Below are 23,376 nucleotides of genomic sequence, written 5' to 3'. Positions count from 1 at the left end.
TACAATATCAAGATCTAGGAGACATTAAAACAGATTTTACAGAATTTAAAAGGATATAGAAAGCATATTACAAAAATCTTTTTTGAAATAAATTTGATAACTTCTAAGAAGTACCTTGGAAGACAAATTAATGAAACTAACTCTGGAGGAAATATAAAATTTGAATATCACCTATTAAAGAAAGTATATTCCTACCTTGAAAACCTATGAATTTAGGATAGGCAAGAATTTCCTAGGATATAAGAAACATGATGCATAAAAGAAAAAAATTGATAAATGAGATTCCATCAAACCTATATGACAACAACAGTCTCATATACATTTTATGAAAAATTGTATCAAACATTTAAGCAGAAAAAAGAAGGAACACTTCTCCCCTCATTTTAGGAAATCAACATTGTGATAATACTAAAACTGAATAAAGGGGCCAGAGGATTTAGCTCAGTGGTGCCGCCGCCTGCCCCCAAGCGTAAGGTCCCTAGTTCGTTGTCCAGTACCAAAAACAAACAAACAAACAAAAAACCTCCCAAAACTGGATAAAGATAATAGAATAAAAAGTATGAACATAGATAGAAATTTGTTTAATAAAACAAACTACTAGAAGTCAGATCTGGCAGTATGTAGAAAGTGGTTTTGTTATAGGGATGGCAGTGTTGGTTCAGCATTGGAAGATCCACCCCCAAAACTCATCATTTTAACAGAGGAAAGGAAAAAGCCATATGATCCTGTCACTAGTTGGAGAAAAAGTATTGGACTAAATTCTACAGCTGTTTTGTTTTTTGTTTTTTTTGTTTTTTGGTACTGGGGATCGAACCCGGGTCCTTGCACTTGCGAGGCAGGCAGCGGAACCACGGAGCTAAATCACCGGCCCTTAAATTCTACACCTGTTCATGGTAAAAGCTATCAGGAGACTAGAAGTAGAACAGAACCTTCTCAACAGATCAAAGACATGTACTCCATACTTCCAGCAAAAACGCCTTATATGAATGGAGAAGAAACAATACTTTCTCCCTAAGGTGGGGAGCAAGGGCAAATATGCCTACTCTTCATCTGTCCATTAAACTTTGAAGGATAGTTCCCACCAAAAGAGTCTGGGAATAAAAATAAACAAATAGCATAGGACTGGCAAGGTAGAAGTAAAATCTTTATATGTAGATGAAATGATCATCTACAGAGAAAATACTAAGAAATCTCTAGGAGCCCCTAGAACTTGTATTTGAATTTAGCAGGATTAGAAAATACAAGATATATATAAAAATTCAGGTCTATGTATACTTGCTGTAAATGAAGAATTGAATATTGAAATTTTTTATTTTTGGTACCGGGGATCAAACTCGGGTCCTTGCGCTTGCGAGGCAGGCGGTAAAACCACTGAGCTAAATCCTCGGCCCTGAATATTGAAATTAAAAAGTTATGTAGGAGTACAAAGGACCTAGAAAAGTAAAAAGAAAAAAAAAAAAAACAGTGTTGGAAGACATTTAGTACCTAATTTTAAGATTTCCTCTAAAGCTACAGTTAATCAAGGCAGTGTTGGTGTAAGGAAAGACATATAGATCATTTGAATAAAACAGAGAATCTAGAAATAGAACCACACATATATGGTCCACTGAGTTTTGAAAGATTACTTAACAGTAACATTTTATAGAACATAAACTAAATTCAAGAGCAGAGGAAAAGATAGCGTTTTCAGCAAATGACACTAGAACACCTGGTATCTGTATATAAAAAATTAACTTCAACCCTTTATTTCCATACATAAAAATAACTTGAAAGGATCTATGAACCTAAATATGAAATACTAAAACTATAAAACTTTAAGAAGAAATTATAAGGGAAAATGTTTATGAATTTAGAGTAGGCAAGAATTTCCCAGGATATAAAAAACATGATGCATAAAAGAAAAAATTGATAAATGAGACCCCATCAAAATTTAGAACTTTAAATGATATTGTTAAGAAAGTGAAAAGTAGTCCTTAAACAGACCATATTTACACTGCATATAACCTATGACCAGAATATATAAAGAACTCTTACAGCTCATTAATAGACAACCCAATTAAAAAGTAGACACAAGAAGATGGTAAGTAGCCAGTATAGCACAAGGAAAGTTGTGCAACACTAGAATCAGAAAAATACTAATCAGTACAATAGCAAGATTGAATTAAACACTCATTAGGGAGATGAAGGTAAAAGTTTTAAAATAACAAATGTCAGCTTAGGTGTGAACCTGTTAGAACTTTCTAATACTGCTAATGTGAATATAAAATGATAAAACCATTCTGGAAAACAATATAGAAATTTCTTGTATTACTGTTAAGAACCAACAGTCCTGTTTTTAAGTTTTTACTTGAGAGGAATGAAAACACATGTTCACAATAGATTTGTACATACAAGTTGAGTATCCCTTATCTGAAATTCTTGGGACCAGAGTGTTTCAGATTTTCATTTGAAATCTACTTGATCTGCAAAGAGGATAGCTACTCCTGCTTTTTTTGTGGGGGGGGGCAGGTTCCTGTCACATGGAGTATTGTTTTCCACCCTTTAACTTTCAGACTATGAGTTACTTTTTGAATAAATGTGTTTCGTGTATGCAGCATATTGTTGGACCTTGCTTCTTGACCCATTCTGCCAGTCTATTTCTTTTGATTGGTGAATCGAGACCATTAACATTGATGGTTATAACTCATACATATTGAGTTATCATTGTCATGACTTTTTATTTTTGTTGGATTCTCCCCCTTTGTGTTTAATTTCTTGTTCCGCCTGACAGATTCATTCTGCTGGCCTTCCTGTGGTTGTGATCCTCATTGTCTTTTCCTAGGATATTGTCTAAAATTTTTTGGAGTGCTAGGTTGGTACTCATGAAGTTCCTAAGGTGCTCTTTGTCATGAAAGTATCTTATTTCTCCATCAATTCTGAAAGATAGTTTTGCAGGGTACATCAGTCTGGGTGGGAGGCTGTTTTTTGGGGGGGCTTGAAATACGTCACTCAAAGCTCTTCTAGCCTTGAGGGTTTGCATTGAGAAGTCTGCTGTGATTCTGATGGGCTTTCCTTTGTATGAGATTTGTTTCTTTTCTCTAACTGCTTGTAGAATTTTGTTCTTCTGTTGGGTTTCTGGAATCTTAACAATTATATGCCTATGTGTAGATTTTTTTTGATCAAGGCTATTTGGAGTCCTATATGCCTTAGTTATCTGCATGTCAAGTTCTTTTCCCCTCCTTGGGAAGTTTTCTGGCATCACTTCTGTGAACAGTTTTTTTTTATGTCATCTGCACTCTCTCCTGTTTCTTCATGGACTCCTATCAGTCTTATGTTATTCTTCTTTGCATCATCTAGCAGCTGCTGGATTGATTTCTCGTGGTCCCTTACAATTTTGAAGCAATTTTTCTTTTCCTGGTCACTAATTGCAATCTTATCTTCTATATCTCAAATTCTGTCCTCACATTGGCTCATTCTGCTGGGTAGACTTTCAATGGAGTTTTTAATCTCCTGGAAATCTGTTTGTATCTGTTTTATGGATTCTATTTGTTTCCTATGTTGGGATTCCATCATGTCCCTGAGCTCCTCTCTAGATTTATTAGTCATATCTTCCACCATGAGCACAATCTCTACTGTTATCTGAGAAATTATTTCTGATTTCATTTTTTCCAGACCTTCTTTTGTTGCCAGTTCAGGGAGTCCAGGTGATTGAGTATCAGAGTGTTCCATCTCGTTTCCCTTTGGGGTTGCTGTAGGTGATCTGGAAGTCTGGTTTTGAGACTTGTTTATGTGTGTTCTCATTTCAATGGGGCGGGGGGGTTCTGCTGGCGCCTGTGCAGCTCACCTCCTGTGTGCTGGCGGGTTTGGTACAGTGGCCCAGAAGCCTCCTCTTGTGGGCTGGGAGTGGCTCACCTCCTGTGTGCTGGCAGATGTGGTACTGAGGCCTGGAAGCCTCCTCTTGTGTGCTGGGAGCGGCTCACCTCCTGTGTGCTAGTGGGGGTGGTATGGCAGCCCAGAGGCCTCCTCTTGTGTGCTGGGAGCGGCAGAGCCACAGTTCTAACTCAGGTATGTCTGGTTTGTTCCAGTTTAATATCTCTAGGGGCCAAAGGCCTCCTAAGAACCCTAAATGACTGTAGTCACACCCACCTGAGAGGCTGAGGCAGGAGGATTGCAAGTTTGAGGATAGCCTGGGTGAGTTAGTGGGAGAATGCTTCAAAATAATGAGTTTTAAAGGGCTAGCGATATAGCTCAGTGCTCCCTAGGTTTAATCTCCTCAAACTCCACATAATAAACGTAGGTCACATTTAACTTCTCTGTGTGTTCTCCAGGAAGTTCCATAGGGGGGTCCATTACACTTTAGGTGGTTTTCATCTGAATGCTTATACCACAGAAAGAAAGGTGCCCATGTGAAGCACTGGATACATTACTTTACTTTACATTACTTTACATTTTTAATAATTGCAGTGAGTCACACTCTTGTTGGGGGCCGGGAGAATAGCTCAGTGGTAGTCTCTGTGCTTTGCATGCACAAGGTCCTGGACTCAATCCCCAGGACCAAAACCAGAGAAAAGTCACGTTTTACTTTTTAAATATGTATAACTTTAAAAGTTTTACTTCTTGGATCAACTCTGGCAGTAACCAGTCTTGCAATATCCCAATTTGTATCACTTTCCCAAGTTCTGGGCTGCTTGCTTGGCTCTCCCTCTGCAGTTAGATTCCAGGTTCTTCTCATCTCTCCTTTTGTGTTGTCTAATTCTAAAGGAAACCTGTGAGAACTTCTACATTTGGGTCCTGAGAGGCCATGCTGGTATTGTAGATAGGTAACTTAATTAGATATCTTGCAGGCAGTTAGGACCTGCAAGGAGCCAACATGGAGGACAATCCAAAAGATTAGTATTTGAGAATTAGTTAACACTGCATTAAATACAGTGGAATTATATTTATATCTTATAATGTTTAAAGAGCATGGTAAATTAAATCTAAGAAAGTTTCAGACTTTTTGGTTACTAGAAAATACAAAAAAGCAAGCATTTGGTACAGATGCAGTTAAGCAAACAACATGAATAGCCCCTTCATCAGGAGGGGAAATGAAACCAATGACCATATATATCTTTTTTTTCAAGTGAAACTAAAATCCTTATTTTTTTTAAGTGAAACTATAATCTCTGTGCTTCTGAAATAAGCATGCTTATCACTTCTTGCCAGACAAGATTTTCTGGGTTTGTAAACATGAAGGAAGAAATGATTTTGTTTTTCAAAATTTGAGGTATAATTAATAGTGAATTTTACATTTTTAATAATTGTCATTAAAATAGTCATCAGGTTGTAAAGTGAAGTAAATTTAATGGATATAACACAAAATATTATAAGTGGCCACTCAGTTCTTTATGAATGGAAATTGAGTTTTCAAGGAAAGCTTCCATTCAAAGAAAACTGTACTGTATCCAGTGCATAAGAGCTTCTCACAGAGGGTTTAGGCACTAGTGAGGAATTAAAGATAAGATGTGAAGTTGTACATTCCATCGCTGAATTAATAAAGTATTCACAAGAAGGTGTACATTTTCTCTTATAATTCATATATCACTCAATGTAGCTTGCATAGCAGAAGTCCATTGTATTCTGCTAAGTACATTATAAAAAGTACTATCTTAGAATGTAATCTAATTATCTTGGTTGTGTCGTATTCATCTATAGAAACCTCACATGATTTAAGAAAGACAGCCTGGTGAAAGAATAAAAGAAGCTTCTTACTGAATTGAAGGTTTGTGCTGCTTTATTGCATCAGGAAGGTATAGAGTCTAAATGAAAGAGGACTTTGAAGATGTATGTGTGGGGTCCTTTCACTTGGAGCTTTGTAGACTTTAGCAGAAATCTATAAAATAATTAAATAGATCATTATTATGGTTAATTTATGTCAAAACTTTACATATAAGTATACTAATAGATAATTAAATGAGTATTCATCTGACTAATGTGTCTATGATTTCTTAAGTTGGTATTTAATGATCATATTATTTAATTCACCTCAGTGGGCAGAGATGAAAACAGGAGTATTTCCTTTCCTGAGGCTAATTAAGTCCTTTGAGAATGGCTGTGAACAGTTTATGGTGGTTCACACACCTGTCTGTTTTATTAGTTTTGCAGACAGGAGACAGAACAAAAAGTGGTGTGGTTGTTCTTGCTGAAAGTTAACCCTGCTCTTCTCCTAGCAATAGTATGTAAGGTCAACGAGGCTTCTGAGACATTTCCCTATGTGAGTTAATTCCATGCTTATTTCTAGAACTTAGAATGTAGTATGCTTTCATATAGCTTGTTTTTTCCTTTATCAAATTTAAAGAGTGAATTATCAAACATACATGTTTATGTTAAACTTTTATATGCAGTGTGCTTTGTTTCAATTCATGGTAGGGCCAATACCATGTAAGGTGACACATAATTATCCTTTACACCTTGCTATAGAATAAAACTTGTGATTTTTAACTGTTAACATTATCTAAAACACACAGGGAAACTCCATGATAATATTTTACTTCTAGAAAGTCAGTCAGTAAATAAAAACAAAACAGAACGAGACACATGCATGCACATACACACACACAAACTGATTGCCCATACATACAAAATGAAATGTCATACTTTTGACTTTGGCCCATTATAAAACTTGTAACATTATTGAACTTTTCCACCAGCAGGTGCTCACAGATAGAACATACTTCTCTACCATTTAGTGGTAAAATCTCCAATACTAGATTGGTCTAGAAAGCCCTATAAGGTCACACTATAAATTGTTTATGGAGGCCTGAATAGACTTAGAACATTATTTCATCTATATAAGCACACTTTTGTTTCTAGATAATGTGTACTAATATCTCTATTATTTCTTTGGATTTCAGAAATAATGACTGTTCCTTGGGATGTTGATTTTTCTCAACTTTATAACAGGGAAGTGGTTCTAGTGGCCAATTCCTTTGGATTTGGAGCTGGATTGAAAATCAGGCAGGGCAGTTCCTGGTTTTGTTGGTGGTAGCATGGTAGAAATAGTTCTAGAGTGGTAAATTTAATAGCTAGGTGGGTAGGATAACCTCAGAGCAATTGTAATAAACATAGTTAGCAAGAATTCTTACTATATTGTAGATACTATGTTTAACACTTTACATATATTGTCTCATTTAATTCTAACAGATTCCTCAGAAGTAGTAGGAGTATTCCTATTTTACAGATGAAAAAAACCTAACCCAAATTTATAGAGCTTGAAAGTGTTGGAACAAAGCCTTTCACCTTGGGCAGTCTGATGTTCGATTTAGGTATTGAGAAGATCTCAGATAGAGAGGGATGATGAGCACAATAGTCAGTTTTCATATAGAAGACTAAGGAATACTTGTAGACTTGAGAGCAATGATGAATATATGCTTTAAAGCATTTTTACGTGGTGCTGGGGATCACACCAAGCATTCCTCAATACAGACATTCACAGTTCCTACAAATGCACTCATTCTTTCCCCTTTTTCCCATCCTCTTTTTCCTTCGGAACAAAATTTCCACCTATCTTCCTCCTCCTGGTGACCATTCACATTGTCAACTGTCTCTTGTCTTCACTAGTGTTTACTCTTTTTCCTTTAGTTGTTCATATGCAGCATCTTTATTTTCTCATCTCCAAACCACTGTGCTCACACTCCCCTGGTTTCTGCCTCCCTCTGGACTTCTGATGGTTCTTGTACATGACACAGTGCTCTTGTCATGAAGCTACTCAGTACGTTTTTGTACCTCCTTTTACTAGACTCAGCAACATCAGGCACACACTTGTGGTAGTTAACCTTGATTATCAACTTGACTGGATAGAGAAACCCCCTGAAGAGGTGATTACATTATGAGGGCAATAACCTCACCAAGTGGGTTAACTCATTGATGAGTTCATAGCTGAATGAGTATTAAGAGGTGGGGGCTAGTTAGAGATTCATTAAGGTATGACCTTGAGGACCATATCTGGTCCTTGTTCCATACTCTATGACTCTTTCCAGTTCACTCTGCTTCCTGGCTGCCATGAGTTGGGCAGCTTTCCTCCACCATGCCCTTCCACCATGATGACTCTACCTTCAAGCCAGCTAGCCATGGACTGAAACCTCTGAGACCATGAGCCATGATATGGGTGTCAGGCATTTTGTCCCAGTGACTGAGAGCTGATGAATGTAGGTGTCTCTGACAACTACATCTTCATCTTGAAACACTGTCTTCCTTTGGCTTCTCTGATACCACCTACCCTCTTGGGCACTCTTTTTCATTCTGTCCTATGCTGAAATACCCTAACTGTTGGCTAACTTTTTTTTTTGGTACTGAGGATCGAACTCAGTACCTTGCACATGTGAGGCAGGTGCAGTGCCACTGAGCTAAACCCCCAGCCCTGCCTAACTTTTGAATTCTTAAGAGTATTTTAGGAATGGGAAGTTGATTCTGTAATCCTTTTTGTAGCTCATTCTACTTTTCTGAAAGACATTCTTGTGTTTAGTGTCTTATTAATTCAAAAGGAAATGGCAAAGTCTTCTTCTCATACTTAGTTCATTTCAGCAGACATTTTGTTATAGCCATCAGCGAGGAATGTGTTGTGTCAGGTATAGAGGGTTACATAAGATGAACAATGCTTGCCCTCAAGGAGCTAACAATATGGGGGAAAGGGGGGAGGCAGAGAATGGAGAGGGTTCTATTTTGCTAATTCTCATAATGCAGACTAATATACACACATATATATATATGTATACATAAATACACATATATATATGTATATATATACATACATATATATATATGTGTATGTATATATATTCCCTATAATCCCTTCCTTGGGGGAGCTTACAACCTAGTGGAAGATTAAGCTAAATAAATATAGATAAACTTAGTAAATAGTTAGATACAAACAGAATAAATGGCTAGGAGGCATGGATGGAGGACCTATTGCTTAGATTTGCTTACACAACTGAAATGCTTTTTTCTGATGTGATAGGAATCAGTTCTTAGTCAGTTAAATAGAAAAAGTTGGGTGATCATAGAATTGGTATTTCAAACATTTAATTTTAACTTAAATTTTATAAATATACATTTATTTACCAGCTGAATAATCTGTGACTGAAGCCTTCTTGGTTCTGAGCATAGAGTTTGCTACCATGTTTTTTCATAACTACTTTGTGTAGTGTCCAGGGTCTCTATTTTTAAAGTAGTATGAATAGATCCTTGCAAAGCAACCTGAGTTCAGAATTCTTAAAAACAGTTGAAATTTTAATTCTTACATTTTTGGTTTATTTAAAATTTAGTTAAATTATATAATTGTGGCAACGTGTCCCAGTGTTACAAACAAGTGTGAGGACAAACATACCTAACTATGGGGAGGCAGAGATGCCAGACATGGTGGGGAATAGAATGTGGCAAACCAGAGGGCAGCTTCCTGCTTGAGAACACTTTGCCTTGTGCGTCATTCAGCCAATTTTAGGTTGGGCAGAGGGTCAGTCAGATCTAGAGGCCTGTGAGTGGAGGCTGGTTAAAGAGCTTCTGATGTCAGAAGAAGGATATGTATGCGGTGGACCACAGTCTGCCCGCCAATCACAAGCGTATAAAATGGCTACTCTATCTTCTGTTGCACTATTTTGTTCTAAAATTTCTTGGTCTGTAAATATTGATTACTTACTTTTAAGTTGAAAAAAGGAAGTATAAATGCTTTCCTTTTTCTTTTTCTGTTCAGCACCACTGTTTCCCAGGAACACGTGACTTCCTTCTGTGCAGCAAACCTTTTTTCTCGTATTTTCTGTTGATTTTTTTTCTTTATGATATGAGGTTGTGAGATGCTTCAAAATGCTGTCTCCATTTGAACACCTCAGAGAAAGATACGTATATATGTTAGTGATTTGAGATTGATATTCTTTGTCTATAGAACTGATTTTTTTGGTTTAATATGGTGTTTTAGAATCTAAACTATTTTCCTTGCTCTGTGGCTGATTATGTCATTTAAAAAGAGAGAATTTCATTTACATTTATTTGAAACTTCATTTTGATTATAGGACCTGATGAATGCAATCTAAACATGAAATTGGTGTCTTCTTCCTTGTTTTTTGTTTTAAATATGTCTGTTGTTTTCCTATGTATTGGTGTTTTTCTTGATTTCAAGTTGTTTTCTTCTTAGTGACAAATAAAGTAATTTTAAAAACTATTATTTTGCCTAAGTATTGTATCAGTCACTTTTGCAAGAAAACCACTAGTTTACCACAATGGAGGTTTTGTTTCTTTCTCATGCAAGTATGGGGTTGCCAGAGGCTGTGATTCTGTCCACAGCTTGGGTGCACATAGTGTCTGAAGGAACAGCCCTTACCTAGGACTTTTATTTTCTGGCTGAGGGGAAAGAAAGCAGTGGCCAAAGCTTTTGCTTGGACGTGGTTCGCTGTGTTTCTCTTCATCCTGAGTCAGGGTTTGTCATCTGGTCTAATCTGATAAAAAGAATACCAAGGCAGCACTGAGTCCTGTGGCAACTGAAATACTGTAGCTTTCCTATAGGGAGAAGAGTGAATAAATTGGAATGCCTAATCTGTTACAGTTTTCCATGCTTTGTTTTATTGTTAAACTATGTCTGCAGATGTACTTTGAATTTTACTGTGTGGATGAATTTTTATTGTTGCTTGTCAGCTATGTATATTGAGCTCTATAGAAATGATATTGATATGCATCTCTTGATGCTGATTCAGGGTTTTAGGAAAATGATATTAAATGAGAGGATATTAAATATAAAATTTTTACTATGTCATTCTTCTTTTCTTTACCTTTATCACTTGTCTTTTGCTGTTATTGATTACTAAGTAGCAGTCTAAAATTCCCCCCCCCACTAGTATAAATTGTTAGTTTGTAAGTCCAAGAATTGATTTGAAGGTGATTTCTTTTTGCTTAGATCACCCATTAGGCAGTTTAGCTGGTTAGTGGGGATTTTCACAGTTTACTACCTTTTCAATACCCTAAATTCTGGCTCTGCCAACTTTACAGTCATTATTTCTTACATCACACACATGTGGGCAGAAGCCTTCCAACAAGTAAACAAAAGCCTAATAAAGTCACAGACAGGTGCAATTGAAATACCAAGTCAGGGGCTGAGGATTTAGCTCCATGGTTTCACTGCCTGCTCCAAGGACCTGAGTTCGATCCCCGGCACCAAAGAAAGAAAGAAAGACAGAAAAAAAATAAAATGAAATACTAAATCACCTACGGCCTTTTCTGGAGTTCTAGAGTTATATTTATTTGCACACAGTGGGGATTAATATTTCCTTGTGAAACAGGTTATAGTTACTTTTGCTGTTTTGAAATAGCAGAATGGAACCCCCAACGTGTGAGTTCTTGAAATCTATCCTAGTGTGGCATGGTACTCGAGAGGGGATAATGGGCAAATTGTCAGAGCAAGTTGAGGTTTACAAGTAATGTCATATGTTGAAAGGAGATAGAGAATTTGAAAAGTAGATATATCTCTTAGATATCCAGGAGTAAATGTTTTTATGGAGGGTAGAATCAGAAGGAATTAGACTACAAGGCATCTTGAGTTCATTTGGTCCTAACCATTGCTACAACACAGAAGTAGCCACTGTGATAAAAATCATATCAAATGATGACTTATGTTGCTCTGCCATTTTGGAGAAGAGGCTTCCCAACCTTTCAAGTTTGTGTATTCCACCTATTCATTGGCATTCTATTTAAATACTATCTTAATTTCACACCAGCTTTTCTTTTAGTAAGGTAGTGTGAGTTCTGAGAGAAGGAAAACACTATTGAGATCAGCCTGTATATGTACTTTGTCTTACATTCATTAACTAGACTCTAAAGGTCAATTTATGTGATAAATTTGTGACTGAATGTAGCTCAGAAAAGAATGAGATAATAAGGTTTATCATCATCATTTGACAAATGAAATGAGTTCCATATGATAAGAGGCTTTCACAAAGTGACAGAGCCCAAGAATGACCAAGCCAAAGCTAAAAGAGTATTCTATTCGAGATTCATAATGGTTGAAGTTATATTTAAAGACTACTGAACTTATAAAGATACACTTCTAACCTTTCTGAATTTAGAAATGATTATTTTGGTGCTGGAGAATTTTTGTGGAGCCCCTGTCTCCAGAAAGTATGTTGTAGTTGCCATACCAAATTGTACCACCTCTGACTTTCCTGTTTAGTCAACCTACCAGATGACTACTTTTTTTCCAGATTTGTTTATCATTTAAATTTGTTTTGAAAACTTTGACAACCAGCATATTCAGAGAGGATCTTGTATGTGTAAATTTGCCTGTAAATTTGAATTTCATGTTGTATGATTGCTTCAAGATGATAAATATAATAAAACTCAATCCATTGCTATTTTTTTCAACTTCATTCAAAGAAACATCTGAATTTCTACTCTTTTTTTTTTTTTTTGTCAAAATGCATGGACTGTCCAGTGGAAGAGCTTTGCAAGTCATTTATGATGTAGTAGAATTTTGTTTTGGAATAATGAGTGACTCAGTTTGCATATTTGTTGAAGGATAGAAATTAGCTTTAAAAATGTTAAATGTACTGATATTCTTGGGTACCTGAGTGAAGGAGCACATGAAAATATACATATAGAGAAGGTATAGATTCAAAAAAAAATTCATAGTTTTTTTTTTTGTTTTGAGACATTAAGGAGAATTATTATTGAGAACAGCAACATCTGTGAGTGCTTTTGGGAAAACTTCACCACCTTGGACTCATCCTCAGTCCTTCATTTCTCACACATGATATATATAATCTGTCAGGAAATGGCATCTGCTTACCTTCCAAAGCATACTCAGAGTTTGACTACTCACCGCCTCCAGTATTCCCAACAATTCTCATCAAGTCACCACTATCGATGGCCTAGGTTGTAGTGGCTTCTACTTGTAGATAAATAAAGGAAACTATATGTAAACTTTTTACTTATAAGTGTGTTTCTTCTGTAATCACATGCATCTTACTATTTATTATTTGTAAAACATTGAGCACCTATTATGAATATAGCTTGTACTTGATAGTTCTTATCCATTATGTAGAGAAAAATCATCTTTTGAGGAGATGAGAGCAACATATATTAGAAATTCTTGATTGCACGAGTTAAATGCACATACCACAGAAATACATATTAGAAAATGCCCAGTTGAAGTTAAGGCAGTTTTATGTAGGTATCAACTAATAAAGACACCTACATGAATTTAGTGGTTTAGGCAAGGTTTCATGCAGGTGAAGATAAATTGTATCCCAGAGGATGATGGAGGGTTGAGTAAGGCCAGGTGGCATCTTTGCAATTATCTTAAGGTGGAAATGAACTCAGTGTTTTCTAATAAAATGTGTACCAGTGCACTGAAGAAGGCAAGAAGGTGATTTCATTTGAAAGGTAGTTGGTGAAGACAGAAAGATCTGGGTTCATCTGAGAGTCCAATTTATAAGCTCTTAGACATTTGGATATATGACTGGCTCTAAATGTTGAACATCCATATCTAGGGACAGAGAGTAGGCAAGGAGATGTACCCCATCAGTACTGCTGTCAGGAAAGCCTAAGGTGAGAATGTGATTCTGAAGATTGTGATGGGTATACTTAAGGCACCAGCTGCCCTATAGTATCCAAGAGTCTCTCAGTCTTAGCGTAGAAAATTCCATGTCCTGGGAAATTCCTGTTACAGGCAAACTCAATGGTTGGTCACTTTAGGTCAAGCTCAAACAGCAATTGGCATTAAAAGCTGAAGCCAAAGTGACATATCACTGTGTTAACAAGTGAACAGAAAGTGACAACATGAGGTCAAGGGTGTGGCATTTCTGAGGTTTGTTAGGCTGGAATATCATTAAAGTTCTCTAGAGGAACAGAGTCAATAAAATATTGATTTATTTTATATATTAATATAATATATTGATATAAGTATAATTGTTGATATAAATACCCTATAATTATGCAAGGTGATTTATTATGTGGACTTACAAGATCAGAGGTGGAATTGCCTACAATTGCCATCTGCATATTGGAGAGCTAGAGGACCCAGTAACTGCTCAGTCCAAGCAGCTGAAAGCTGCAGAACAATAGGGATGCATTAGCCATCCAAGATGAAGGCCCTGGAGAGAGTTGTTGGTGTGAGTCTGCCCTGAAAGGAAGTGGTGTCTGATGTACAGAGGCAATGGTATTACTGACAGATACACCTACTGAAGCAGAGTGGAGCTATTTAAGCGCAGGTCAACGTCTTCCTTCCTCTCCTTTCATTCAGTCCAGTTTGCAAGTCTATTGGATGTTGCCACTCATATCAGAGTGGGTCTTCCTCTCAGTTCATTGGCCTCCATGCCAAAAATTCCTGGATACTCCTACAGACACACAGTCTTCTGGTCATCTCAATCCAGCCAAGTTGCCCTTCACTATTAGCATTCACAGAAGGCAAGGGAGCTAGATTATATTTTGACTGATAGCAATTTGGCCAAATGAAATTGAATTAAAAGTGGCCTGTTCAAAGCAACTTTGATCAGTAGTTTGGTTGAAACATTTTTTTAATGAATATTTTAACCACTGGCATTCAAATTGTTAATAATAACAATATCAATAATGATATTAATATCTATTACTCATGAAAATTTACCACATGCTGGGGTGCTAGTACCTTGCTATATTTTACATATTCGATAATATAAGTTGGAAAGGGTTAAAAGTATAACAATTGGTTTTAAAAGATTTATCAGATGTCACGTTTAGGGAAACATATATACAAATTAGTGTACTCAGGACAGGAAAAGGCATATACACAAAGGGTTGTTTTTGGGGTTTTTTTTGGTACCAGGGATTGAACTCAGGACCTTGCACTTTTGAGGCAGGCGGTGGAAGCACTGAGCTAAATCCCTGGCCCCACAAGGTTTTAATAGGGCTTCTTTTTAAGGAAGAAAATTGTAAATATTCTGTAGTCCTCTTGTAAATATGTAAATATTGCTACATATTATAACCTCTTATCCTTGCAACCATCCCACAAGATAGATTATTTTCTCCACTTTGCGTGAGGCAACTGGTAATGTGAGAGATAAAGCTGTTGGCTCAGTCACATAGCCAGTTAATCTAAAATGATACTTTGTACCCTGTGCATTTCAAAAACCTCTGCTTTTAGTCACCAGAGAGTACTGCTTTCTGGTATCAAGGAACAGGCTTCATTTATTATTTATCTCTTTTATTGCAAAAGTAATGCATTAATTAATTAACCCTAGAAAAGTTATACACTGCGCTAGAAGAAGAGAACTACAGAATATTTACAATTTTCTTCATTAAAAAGAAACCCTATTAAAACCTTTGTTTATATACCTTTCCTTGAGTGCATTGATTTATATATGTATTTCTCTAAAAATGACATCTGATAAATCTTTTGAAACCAACTGTTTTACTTTTAACTTTGTTCAACTTATATTGTTGAACATTTTGGCTGTTGCAATATTTTGATATTACAAACAGCTTACAATAGAAATAATTACCTAAAATGTGTAAATAAAATCAAAATGAAAGACAAACACAAAAAATTCAAAACTATGGACAGTAATGCAAGAGATGAATAGGTTGTAAAATCACTCGTTTTGTAGTATATCCATAATACAGTACTGTGATAACAAGTAACTGATGAATATTTGCTTTTGAGCAGAGCAAGATGTTGAGCAAGCTTCTGAGTATTTTCAGCAAAATCTTTAGTAGCCTGAGGCAGGAACTGTAAGCAGGGGTTTTGGCTCTAGGCAGAATCCCAGCATGGAATCTAATCACTACAACTAAAGCCATGCTGTCCTGAGAGGATTGTGCCCAGGGGGATAAGCCATGAACCAAAGAATGGAAATGATGGATGTAATAAGGAGAAGTAAATTTCCAGATCAAAACATTCAGCTGTCAGATATGGAGCACACAGGTAAAACCTGCCTAGTGACAAAGGGAACTGATACAGAATTCCAGAACATTGGATCAAAACTAGGTAAATATCTTGTGACAGAGGGCATCAGATTGGGCCTGGTATGAGCTACGTTGGGTACTAGTTCTATAGGGTTCCAAAGATTAGGAAAGTGGCAGGTTCTGACATTTGGGAGTTTTGCAGGAGAGTAACATAAAATGTAGTAGGAACTGTGGGAAATTAAAATGCAGTGGAGTGTAGGTATATTACCTTTCCACTACTGTGATTAAATATTAGAGATTGTACACATTTTTAAGGAGGAAGGGATTTCTTTAGCGCATGGTTTCAGAAGTTTCAGTCCAGGACCATCTGACTCCATCGCTCTGTGGTGAGGCAGAACATCACATCAGGGAAGGTGTATGTGGTAGAGGAATGCTGCTCATCTCATGGCAGCTTGGAAGCAAAAAGAAAGACTGGAAGGGTTGGGTCCCAATATCCCCTCTTAGGCTCAACCACCCCTGCCCAGTGATCTAACTTTCTTCCACTAGGCCCTATTTCCTAATGGTTCTGCCTCCAAATAGCTATAGACTGGAGACCAAACCTTTAACACTGGACCTTTGGGGACATTCAAGTTCCAAACTATTGGGCAAGGAAGTGATTTAAGAGGATTCTTTTTTTGGGGGGTATGGGGGATTGAACTGAGGATACTTTTTGATACTATTGTGGTAGCCATTGCAAAGGAGGAGAAATACTTTGGAAAGTGGTAGGAATTACGTGTAGAAAGACATCTCAGTAAATAAATTATTACACCTATAATTGTATTTCTCTTAATATCACAATTTTGGCAAACAAAATGTGGCTGATTTTTGGCAGCCTGTTATGCCATCATTCCTTTCATTAAAGTTTTAGCTGGTGTATTGAAATTTTCCTTTATTACAGAGGTCTTCCACAACTATGCTGTCTTATGATTACAGTTTAATATATTATTATGCTTTAAAATTAAAAATTATCTTTTCTGAGTGCTATGAAAGCCATCACAAAATTAATGACTAATGTGCTAGAAAGAAGTTTCAATTAACTTTCTTGGATATTGATCAGATAAACACTAAGATTTATGACTATACTCTGACATCTTCCTTAGGTAAATGCATAGTTGCTTTGAGTAACTTTCTAAGCCAGTGGTTTCCAAACTCTGGGAAGTGTCACTTCTGATTTAATTTAAAGAGACCTTTTTTTGTTGTTGTTGAATGTCTTTGTTTCTTGTTTATTTTTGTTGCACCCAGAGTAACAATCATACAGAAGTCAATTTAATGTTTTTTAATTAGCAATAACTTTTTTATATTTCTAGAGGTATAAAATTTGAAAACTTCAAAGTGTCTTGTAAATATTACAGGAGCACCCTTCAATTAACTATACCTAATAGGTAGATTATCTTTGGTTCTTTGAATTTACCCAGTCTTACCTGAAAATGAAAATCATTTCTCACTTTTCCGTGGAATTTTCTAACATATATATTTGTTACTGAAATTACAAAGTAATCTCTACTTGTAAAAAAAGCAACTTAAAGCAACACTGGATGTAGAATGTCCTCTCTCCCATCTTCAGAATAGCTGTATAAACAGCACGAAGCACATCTTTCCAATTTTCTTAGAGTTCTGCTTGTGTATACACGTGTGCACAGTCTGTGCATTCATCACCTGCTCCTCTTCTTTCTTGTTCCCTTCCCCTCTCCCCCCCACCTCTTTCCTTTTGTTCTTGTCCTCCTACTTCTTAACATAAGTGCTTAGTACACTACCAAAGGAAAGAAGCCAATGGTTCTGTTATCTATGCTTTACTGATTTTCACTCGAGTGAAGCTTATTTTCTTCGTCCTTTTCTCCCTTTGCCCACCATGAAGATTTAATAAATTCAGACTCTGCTTTGATTCTGTTTATCCTCAGTAGCCAAATTAGGAAATGTCCCAGAATAGTTGCTCAACTTTGTAAAAGAGAGTCTGGGTTCTTTCTCCTGGGGATAGCCAGCTATGCAACTTCATTTCTGGCTTCCCTGGTGATTGGCTTGTCCCCAGTCCCGGAGAGGCATTTTGTAGCAGTTGATTCCAAGTATAAAGTTTCTCTGGGATTTCATTTTTGCAGCATTCTTCTGTGCCTGTTACTGGTTGAGGTTTCCTGTCATTTTCCTATCATTTCAATCATGTCTGATTTTTGTCTTCTAGAATTTTTAAACAGTTTGTTGTGTTGATAGTGGACCTTGTATTGTGTCATTTCAGTGGGATTTAGGGAGGATTGAGTTGTATTTGAGGGTGCAGTTAACACATTGAACCTCCCAGAGGTCTAATCTTTCTGCTATCTCTGGTCTAACTTCTTTGAAATTCATTGAGGAAAAGAAGTTATTTGCATAATACCAAGAATCAACAAATTAAAAAGCTTCTGCACAGCAAAGGAAGCATCCAACAGAGTGCAGAGACAATCTACAGAATGAGAAAAAATTTTGCCAGCTACTCCTCAGACAGAGGATTAATATCTAGAATACATAAAGAACTCTCAAAAATTCAGATCCTTCCAATATGAAAGACCCCATCGAAAATGGTCAACTAAAATAGACACTTTTCAGAAGAAGAGGTACCATAAGTATATAAAAATGTTCAATATCACTGACCATTAGAGAAATGTAAATCAAAACAACACTGATTAGTCCAGTAAGATTGACCATCATCAAGGACTCAGAAAAACAACAGAAGCGGCCAGGGTTGTGAGGAAAAAGAAACCCTTCTATATTGTTGGTAGGAATGTAAACTAGTACAACTCCTATAGAAATCATGATGGAGATTCCTGAAAAATTAAGTAAAAATAGAAATCTATTTGGTTCAGTTGTATGTCTAGGTATCTTCTTCGTCAGTGTTAAAGTCATCACAGTACAGTGATCCATGCATACTCATGTTTATAATAGCACAACTCACAATAGCTAAATTATGCAAATGGCTTATATGCCCATCAACAGATAAATGGAAAAAGAAAATGAGGTATATATATATAGTAGAGTACTGCTCTGCCATAAAGAAGCATAAATTTGAGTTATTTGTAGGAAAGTAGATGCACCTTGAGCCCACAGTATGAAGTAAAATAAATCATTCTCAGAAGTGAAATGTTGGGTGGTTTCTCTAATATAAGAGACAGAGCTTAAATATTGCATAGTTTCTCTACTATGAGGGACCCAAAATATAAATAATATAAAAGAGCAAAATAAAGACAGTTGGTAGAAAACAAGGAGGTAGATTCTGTGGAGATACGAAAAGGATCTGAGGAAGGAGGGAGAGGAGAGCAGGGGGGCAGGGGGAGAAAATGATTAAAATGTGATATGCATTTGTATCAGTTCCTCTAGATGAATGTAATTCAAAAGGAATGTATCACAGACATATGCTAATAAAACATTAAAAAAAAACTTTGCAGTTCCTCTGGTTTGTGTTGGAATTTGAAGGAATTTCTTTTTCTATTCCAGTCTTGCATTTAATGTTTATCATAATGAAAGCACTGAGGTCCCTTGCTATCTGCCTGGGTGTGTAAATGACAGCACTGCCTGACAAAGCACATTCATGGGATTGCAAGGTGTTACTTTCAGAGGCCAGTTGCTAGTACAGAATTCACTTGGACATTTTTATGTAATAATTCTTACTTCATTTGCACATGTAAATTCACTTTTTCTAATATATATCTTTGTGTCTTATTTCCAGAAGACTGAATAGTTTCTCTTTCCATTTTCAGTATCTAGATCAGTTGGAGATGTAAAAAATTGTAATAGTAATTTACCACAGGCACGTGGCACTTAGTTCATACTTCTTAAAATGATTTCTTAGTAACTACCAGAAACAAATGACTGCCTCAGCATTTTGTTTGTTTATTTCAGGAAGGAGAAAACATTTTCTACTTGGCAGTTGAAGATATAGAAACAGATACAGAACTTCTGATTGGTTACCTGGACAGTGACATGGAGGCTGATGAGGAGGAACAGCAGATTATGACAGTGATCAAAGAAGGGAAAATTGAAAATTCTAAAGGACAATCAGCAGCTGGCAGAAAAGGTATTGCAACCTTAATTGGTGTTCTGAGAGAATAAAAGCAGTAAAAGAAATACAGTGTGAACTCTCTGAGTTATATTTGCGTTATAATACAGCATTGTCAGAGAAAGAGGGTATGAAGCTGTATGTTCACTGATCAGTCTGAAAACACCAGGTAAGTCGCTCTCTGAGCATTTACTTTCTCATCTCCACGTGGGAAAAAGAGTGCAGAGATGAAGTATACAGGAGGACCCTGCTGGATCCCAGAGGATTGAGTCCTGGGCCTTGCTCTTGTTTGAGGTCCTTTGGGAATCCTGAACTTCTGGGATTCTCTTTCTGTCTGATCACAGAAGCCTGCAGGATTGCTAGTTTGTCTTATTCTGATGACTTGTAATTTGTGATGGCCATAGGTTAGACTTACTTAAACCAGTCCTGCAATCTAGGAGATAGATTTCACATGCTTGTCAGCTGTTAGAAATGAAACTATTATGATTGGATCTTGTGTCTGTTATGTTGTGTTTTATGTGTGAAGGAAGTTTGAGGGAAATGTGAACGATGTTTTATAGGTGTTCACATTTTGTAATAGGCTGTTTCTCAGTCCACTTGGGCTGGACTGGGTAATTTATGAAAAATGGAAATTTATTGTTCACAGTTTTAGAGCCTGGGAAGTCCAAGGTCAAGGCATCAGCAGATTTGGTGTCTGGTGAGGGTCACCACGCACCTCACAGATGGCACACTCTACCTTTGTCTTCCTATGATGGGAAGGCAGACGAGCTTCCTTATACTTCTTTACAGGGCACCAGTACCATTTAAGAGGGCAGAGGCCTTGAGGACTAAATACTCCTGAGAAGTCCTGTCTCTTAGTATTATTCCATAGGGATTGAGTTTCAATATGTGCTTTTAGGGATTCACAGACATTTCAGACCACAGGAGGCTGTATTTTTCCATTTTGTGGAGCAAAACCACTTTAGCAGTGACTGGTTTTAGTAGTTGCTATGAGAGATTACTTTCATAGGAAGTTCCAATTCTGGCTGTATGTCACTGACTAGAAAGTATGAGTATTCTTTCACCCTTGCCTGCTTATGTCTCCTTCTTTATTTTAATTGGATTGTTTAAGTGGAGAGGCTCAGTCTGTGATATTTTTCAAATATGCATTGAACTGTTTGAAACATCAGACTTTGGCAATTATTTCCGTATTTGTTTTTTGAGGGTATTTATTTTGTCTCCATAACATTTAGGATTTCTTATTATTTTGTTCATTTTTAAAATTTAAAAGTAAAATGTTCCTGTTTGCCTTTTCCTGCCCTAATTTGTTTTGTTATGAGAATAACAGTTTTTATTATTTGTGTGAATGGAATCCACAGAATCTTAAAGAGATTTTTAAACATATCAACCAGGTACTTGTATTATTGCTATTTTTGTTTTAGGATTCTTAAAGACTCATTTATAAAATCAAAGAAATAAAAAACCCAGCAAAAGAAACAAAGAAGCCGCTCAGATCTCTAACAATTGAAAGATTGGTTAAATAAATTATAGTACCTTTAGTTTTAAAAAGTTTACTTGAGATATTACATAGAAAAAAAGAGCAACATGTGAAATTGTGTATGAAGTGTGATCATCACTCACTCCACCTGCTGGAATCAGCAGTGCTTTTTATGACTTTGGTCTTTTTTCACACATGTGTTACATTCCCCTTGGTAATTCAAAAGTTTGCTTCAGTTGGATTTTTCTTCTTGTGAAGCAGGGTGTGAAAAAGGGAAAAACCTTGATAATAACTCTTTGGTCTGACATGTTAACATAGGATAAATTAAAATTTGAATTTGATTTTGTATTAATTCAGCAAAACCCAAGTAAATAATTTTAAAAATAATGTATGTCTCTTCAGTAACACCTACTGTCATTGTTTTGTGGACAAGACTTTTCTCCACTGAATACAATTAATTTGATTTTAAAACGAGAGCAAGAACTAGTAGTTCTTGGCTCTGAATTTCTGTGTTGTAAATATGCTTCCTCCTCCATGTGCAGATGCCCATGGCTGTGAAAAGGACTATGCCTGTCCACAGTGTGAATCGAGCTTTGCCAGTGAGGAGATTCTTGCTGAGCATCTCCAAACTTTGCACCAAAAGCCTACAGAGGAGAAAGAATTTAAGTGCAAGAACTGTGGGAAGAAATTCCCAGTTAAGCAGGCTTTGCAAAGACAGTACGTACATTAAAGAATATCTTTGAAATTATAGCTAACACTTCAACTCTTCCCTTTGGCTTGTCTGATACTTTTTAACCTCTGTGTGTGTGTGTGTGTGTGTGTGTGTGTGTGTGTGTGAGAGAGACAGAAACAGAGAGAGATTAGGCATTCTACATTTGCATTAATTCATCTTGTCATCTAGTGTGTTGCTTTTTGAAATATTTGATTATGAAGTTGTAAGGAAACAGTTTTATGCTAATCAGTGTTTGTCCATTTAATAACTTGCCACTCAATATCAAACTCATTGGTTTACTAATATGAAATTCAGATATATATATTATTTAGCCCATGTTTTGAGGTTACAGATCCTAAATTTCAGTTATCACCATTTGCTATTCCCTCTGAAATCAGTTAAAGTTTTAAAAAATGTAGAATGTTCAGAGTATGAAGAATAAGTAGACATTTTGGGAAGAACTATTTCTTTCACAGCAACTTTGGAGGAATAATTAAATAAGTACAGGATATGACAATATGATGAATTAAATGATATGCACAGATCTTAACCCTTTATTATCATAACAGTCTATATTAACAATATGTATTATTGTTTTATTTAAATATTTTACAGGATGAAGAATTATTAAAAGTGATCATGAGTTATATTTAACAGAATACATATGAATAAAACATCTTACATATGAATAAAAAATCTTTAATGTGGGCTTAATATTCTTTTTGTGTTTCATTAAAGTTCTAAAGTGTGATCTCGCATATTAAGGCCTTTTCCATATATATATAAAACACACACACACTCATATATATATAGTGGTGCTTATGACATTTGAGAATAAAAATTTCTTCTTAAATTCAATGTTTAAAAAATTAAAACTTTATAATAGCAGATAAACATTTAGAGATTCTATTAGTTTCTTTTAAAAAAGCCCCCTGTGTTTATAGCAGCACAATTCATAATACCTAAATCTTGGAAGCAGCCTATATGTCCATCAGCAGATCAGTAGATAAAGCAAATGTATTTATATACAATGAAGTACTACTCTGCTATAAAGAAAGCTGTTATAAATTTGTATCATCATAGTAAAATGAGTGTACCATGAGAACATAATATTTAGTGAAATAAGTCAGACACACAAGATTAAATATTGCATGCTTTTTCATATATGAGAACTCAAAATATAAATGAAGAGCAAAATAAAAGATACAGGGCCAGGGATTTAGCTCAGTGGTTCTGCTGCCTGCCTTGTAAGCA

The 23,376-nt window shown here is 36.1% G+C and overlaps 1 protein-coding gene across 5 annotated transcripts in view; it reads left to right on the top strand.

Moving 5' to 3' along the window:
* The window catches only part of Prdm5 (PR/SET domain 5), a 198,036-nt gene that overhangs the window by 81,645 nt on the left and 93,015 nt on the right, over positions 1 to 23,376 (top strand). For 4 of the 5 annotated variants that reach the window (XM_087193244.1, XM_013075911.3, XM_004854921.4 and 1 more), the window contains 2 exons: positions 19,777 to 19,951; positions 21,953 to 22,127. In XM_087193244.1, coding sequence (XP_087049370.1) covers positions 19,777 to 19,951; positions 21,953 to 22,127 — 350 coding nt within the window. The remainder of the gene's footprint in view (positions 1 to 19,776; positions 19,952 to 21,952; positions 22,128 to 23,376) is intronic. The other variant, XM_021236440.2, reaches the window with a different exon arrangement.

This window comes from Heterocephalus glaber, unplaced genomic scaffold (assembly GCF_053883595.1).
Source record: "Heterocephalus glaber isolate CG9 unplaced genomic scaffold, H.glaber_assembly_v1.0 deba00001586, whole genome shotgun sequence".
Lineage (NCBI taxonomy): Eukaryota > Metazoa > Chordata > Mammalia > Rodentia > Bathyergidae > Heterocephalus > Heterocephalus glaber.
This window is presented reverse-complemented; position numbering and strand designations above follow the sequence as displayed.